This window comes from Nipponia nippon, unplaced genomic scaffold (assembly GCF_047370975.1).
Source record: "Nipponia nippon isolate SJK-2023a ecotype South Korea unplaced genomic scaffold, ASM4737097v1 scaffold_67, whole genome shotgun sequence".
NCBI lineage: Eukaryota > Metazoa > Chordata > Aves > Pelecaniformes > Threskiornithidae > Nipponia > Nipponia nippon.
This window is the reverse complement of record NW_028262388.1, coordinates 145,544-149,176: the sequence shown is the minus strand read 5'-3', so window position 1 is coordinate 149,176 and position 3,633 is coordinate 145,544. Positions and strand designations below refer to the sequence as shown.

At 52.9% G+C, this 3,633-nt stretch overlaps 2 protein-coding genes across 2 annotated transcripts; both read left to right on the top strand.

Moving 5' to 3' along the window:
* The first annotated feature begins 270 nt into the window (after positions 1-270).
* Positions 271-1,206, top strand: LOC148051127 (olfactory receptor 14A16-like). Its single transcript, XM_087738358.1, has one exon. The coding sequence runs from the start codon at positions 271-273 to the stop codon at positions 1,204-1,206; it is 936 nt and encodes a 311-aa protein (XP_087594484.1).
* A 1,461-nt stretch (positions 1,207-2,667) lies between these two features.
* Positions 2,668-3,633, top strand: LOC148051126 (olfactory receptor 14C36-like). Its single transcript, XM_087738357.1, has one exon. It carries the CDS (start codon positions 2,668-2,670, stop codon positions 3,631-3,633), a length of 966 nt encoding a protein of 321 aa, XP_087594483.1.

Below are 3,633 nucleotides of genomic sequence, written 5' to 3'. Positions count from 1 at the left end.
TGGCCCCTGCCCCCACCATTCCCATGACCCCACTGCTGCAGAGCAGGACTGACTCCTCAGCAACCAGTGGGCAAGGGCCCTGCTCCTAATGGCACATTCTGCCAGCACCAACCAGAGTTCCAGCCACAAAGCTGAAGGAAGGTCTCCTGGAAAATGAAAAGGGGGTGTGTGCAGCATGAGCAGAGTCTATGGCTTTGATTTTGCTCAGAGAAGTCTCTGCTAACATACTGTGTTTTCTTCCTTGAATAGTCCACATGCCAAAGTGAAAAAATGTCCAACAGCAGCTCCATCACTCAGTTCCTCCTCCTGGAATTCACAGACACACGGGAGCTGCAGCTCTTGCACTTCTGGCTCTTCCTGGCCATCTACCTGGCTGCCCTCCTGGGCAACGGCCCCATCATCACTGTGGTAGCCTGTGACCACCACCTCCACACCCCCATGTACTTCTTCCTCCTCAACCTCTCCCTCCTTGACCTGGGTTCCATCTCCACCACTCTCCCCAAGTCCATGGCCAATGCCCTGTGGGACACCAGGGCCATTTCCTACCAAGGATGTGCTGCCCAGATCTTTATGCTCGCCTTCTTGATTGCAGCAGAGTTTTCTCTCCTCGCTGTCATGGCCTATGACCGCTACGTGGCCATCTGCAAACCCCTGCACTACGGGACCCTGCTGGGCAGCAGAGCTTGTGTCCACATGGCAGCAGCTGCCTGGGGCACTGGGTTTCTCACTGCTGTGCTGCACACTGCCAATACATTTTCACTACCCCTCTGCCAAGGCAATGTCCTGGACCAGTTCTTCTGTGAAATCCCTCAGATCCTCAAGCTCTCCTGCTCAGATGCCTACCTCAGGGAAGTGGGGCTTCTTGTGGTCAGTGCCTGTTTACTGTTAGGGTGTTTTGTTTTCCTTGTGGTGTCCTATGTGCAGATCTTCAGGGCTGTGCTGAGGATCCCCTCTGAGCAGGGACAGCACAAAGCCTTTTCCACGTGCCTCCCTCACATGGCTGTGGTCTCCTTGTTTGTTAGCACTGGTATATTTGCCTACCTGAAGCCCCCTGCCACCTCCTCCCCATTCCTGGATGTGGTGGTGGCAGTGCTGTATTCGGTGGTGCCTCCAGCAGTGAACCCGCTCATCTACAGCATGAGGAACCAGGAGCTCAAGGATGCCCTATGGAAACTGGCCCAATGGATGCTGTTTCAGCAACAATAACCTGCCTCCCATTCTCTGCACATTTCTCAGAGTTTCTCTTAGGCCACGAGTCTGCTGTTTCCTCTTATGATAATCCTGATTATAGATAATTTGCTGGGTTCATACTTCTTGTCTTGAGGCTTGATCTTATTTTCTCTGACTCTTGCAGAGCACTGTATGATATGTGGCATGCCCAATAGCATCTCTTCAATAAAACAGAATCTCCCAAGTCCAGTGCCTGAAGGCTGGGTTCTTCCTCCAAAGCTGCTGCCAATAAAATGTCCAAGGAATTAGTGTTTTAAGGAGTCTGTTCTCATTCTCTTCTCAGTATTTTGGGAGTTAATCTCATGGTCACATTGGGTTCCACTGGGCCTCTGGATTTAAAAGCTCTCTTCTTGGTGTCCAATGGGAGGGGAGATGGCCCATGAGCTCCCATTCTCTCCTCAGGTTTCTTCATGTATGAAAGGACTGATGGCAAATATGAGATTCTTGGGAAATGAATTTGGAGGGGTGAGGAGAGCCTTTGTCCCCACCTTACCTGGGGGCTCTGGGCACTGCAGTGTGTGGGGCTGGCAATGAGCTGACCCTCACCTAAGGAATCCCTGTCTTCCGGACTTCTGACTCTTTCCCTGGGGGTCCTGCTGGGATGCAGGCTGTCCTCCAGAAGGGCACAGCTCTCCCATAGGCTCTCTGTGTCCCATGGAGAAGACAACTCAGTGCTAAGGCCATGGCAATGTGGCTCATCATCTGTGTGGGCAGCTGCAATGAGCCCTGTGTGTCCGTGGCTGGGAGGGGAGAGCTGAGATCCTGCTCAGGTACGATGAGATGGTGGGGAGGGGTTTGGAGATCTGCACTTGGGAACTGGATTCCTCCGCTCTCAGAAGTTTCCAGTTTCTTCTCAGGGGAACATCTGGTGATCATCCTCCAGCTCAAAGAGCTGCAAGGAAAAGGCAGCTGAGACCAGGGCTGATGGACGGACCAGCTCTCCACACCCTGCACTAAGGGACAGTCCCTTTGCCTGTCAACACCCACAACATGTCACTTGGAGTACAGCAGAAGTGCCAAGGATTTCTGCTTTACAAGCACTTCTCAGTTGTGGTGTGGCAACTAGAACAAGATAAAAAAAACAAAATCCCCTCGGCTCTGCTCTGCAGTGGGGTGAAATGGGAGCAACAATGCTGAAAGCTCATTGATACCCAAAGTGGATTTAATCTGAGATCACCCCATGTTGCTATTACCTATTGCTGTAGGACAGGACTGACACCTCCAGAGCCCACAGCAGAGCCCCCTGCTCCACATGGCACCCTCAGCCAGCACCAACCAGAGCTCATGAAAGGGACCTGCCAAAGGTCTCCCTGAAAGGTAGGTGCAAGGCAGTCTGGGGTGTTTCCATGAGAACTGCAATAGGCTTTGCTCAGAGAACTCTACCCTAACTTCTCACTGCCTTTACCTCCTTGGGCAGGTCCCCATGCAGAGAGGCAGATGTCCAACGGCAGTTCCATCATTGAGTTCCTTCTCCTGGCATTCACAGACAGGCGGGAGCTGCAGCTCTTGCACTTCTGGCTCTTCCTGGCCATCTACCTGGCTGCCCTCCTGGGCAACGGCCTCATCATCACTGCCGTAGCCTGTGACTACCGCCTCCACACCCCCATGTACTTCTTCCTCCTCAACCTCTCCCTCCTCGACCTGGCCTCCATCTCCACTAATCTCCCCAAGTCCATGGCCAATGCCCTGTGGGACACCAGGGCCATTTCCTATGCAGGATGTGCTGCCCAGCTCTTTCTATTTGTCTTTTTCATATCAGCAGAGTATTGTCTTCTCACTGTCATGGCCTACGACCGCTATGTGGCCATCTGCAAACCCCTGCACTATGGGACCCTGCTGGGCAGCAGAGCTTGTGTCCACATGGCAGCAGCTGCCTGGGGCACTGGGTTTGTCAATGCTGTCTTGCACACTGCCAATACATTTTCCTTACCCCTCTGCCGAGGCAATGCCCTGGAGCAGTTCTTCTGTGAACTTCCCCAGATCTTCAAGCTCTCCTGCTCAGATGCCTACCTCAGGGAATTTAAACTTCTTGTGTTTAGTACTTTTGTCCTTTTGGGGTGTTTTGTTTTCATTGTGTTGTCGTATGTGCAGATCTTCAGGGCTGGGCTGAGGATCCCCTCTGAGCAGGGACGGCACAAAGCCTTTTCCACATGCCTCCCTCACCTGGCCGTGGTCTCCCTGTTTCTCAGCACTGCCACATTTGCCTACCTGAAGCCCCCCTCCACCTCCTCCCCATCCCTGAATCGAGTGGTTGCTGCCCTGTACTCGGTGATGCCTCCAGCAGTGAACCCCCTCATCTACAGCATGAGGAACCAGGAGCTCAAGGAAGCAGTGTGGAAACTGATGACTGGATGTTCTCCAGGAGCTACAGAGTGTCCATCTTCTTCAACAGATGACTCATAA